Source organism: Myotis brandtii, unplaced genomic scaffold, assembly GCF_000412655.1.
Source record: "Myotis brandtii unplaced genomic scaffold, ASM41265v1 scaffold986, whole genome shotgun sequence".
NCBI classification, from domain to species: Eukaryota; Metazoa; Chordata; class Mammalia; order Chiroptera; family Vespertilionidae; genus Myotis; species Myotis brandtii.
The window spans coordinates 964,709-965,844 of NW_005372102.1; the positions used below are offsets into that span (position 1 = coordinate 964,709).

At 60.2% G+C, this 1,136-nt stretch overlaps 1 protein-coding gene across 1 annotated transcript in view; it reads right to left on the minus strand.

Moving 5' to 3' along the window:
- Positions 1–463, minus strand: part of ACOX3 (acyl-CoA oxidase 3, pristanoyl) — a 27,339-nt gene extending 26,876 nt beyond the window's left edge. The window contains exon 1 of the mRNA XM_014533446.1: positions 117–463. Within this exon, the coding sequence (XP_014388932.1) occupies positions 117–260 (144 nt within the window). The 5' untranslated portion in view covers positions 261–463. The remainder of the gene's footprint in view (positions 1–116) is intronic.
- Positions 464–1,136: the final 673 nt, after the last annotated feature.

Consider the following 1,136-nt stretch of genomic DNA (forward strand, 5'->3'; position numbering starts at 1 on the left):
TCAGCCCAGCAGCCCCCGTGGGTCAGCCCGGCCATCGCTGCACCTCCTGTGGTCAGCCCGGCCATCGCCGCATCCCCGTGGGTCAGCCCGGCCATCGCTCACAGCCACAGCCTCACCTTCAGGCGCAGCATGTCCTCGCCTTCCAAGAACAGCGCCAGCTCCTTCCAGTTGAAGGAGGCGCGGGCGCGGTAGGCATGCAGGGGCCCCCTGGGGAGATCGGGGAGCAGGGCCTCCTCGCTTCCTTCCACATTGGGTGCCATCGCTCCACGTCAGCCTGCGCAGCAATCACAGCCTGAGTCAGCGAGCTTGTCTCTCTGTTCACGCACCTCGAGCAACTGTGTACGTGCAATGCGTTACAAATGAGAGCAAGACTCCAAAGGGCCAAGGAGAACGGACACGCTTAGCGCTAAAGTCCCTTTTCCCCAAACAGAGGGGGAGGCAGATCTCCTTGAACGGACAAAGGTGGCCAGGGGGCGGAGGGAAGCAAAGGGCAGCCCTGGGCAGTGCCAATGTCCACAGGCCGTGGTCCCCATGCCAGAGGGCTCCCAGGTCCTCCCCATCACTGGCAGCTTCCTGGCCACCCACCCTCTCCTGGAGGCCCTTGAACTTGGCATGTCCAACACTGAGCGCTCCTCAGCCCTGACCAGCCTGTCCCGCAGGCCGTTCCACAACCCAGCTGCCATCCGGGAACCCCCTCTTCCTCGGGCCCCGAAGCCCCACACTCCCCTCTTTAACGCCTTCTGAACCTTCCACGACTCTCCACTCCTATTAAATGGAGCACAATAACCCCCGATTATTGGGCAACCCCTGCAGCCGGTGGATGTCTCAACCCTGTGGCAACACCAAGGACTCACGGTGCTCTCGTTTCTGATTGACGAAACTGGAGCCTGTTAAGGGTACAATCAGCCCTGGCCACTTTTGCTCGGTAGTTAGAGCGTTGGCCTGCGCAATGAAGGAAGGGTCCCGGGTTCGATTCCTGGTTGAGGGCCCGTACCTCAGTTGCAGGTTCCCCAGCCCTGGTGGCGGTATGTGGGAGGAAACCAATCCATGTGTCTCATATCCATGTTTCTGTTTCAATGTTTCTCTCTCTACTCCCCCCCCCCCCCCTCCCCCCTCTCTTTTTAAAAAAATATAAA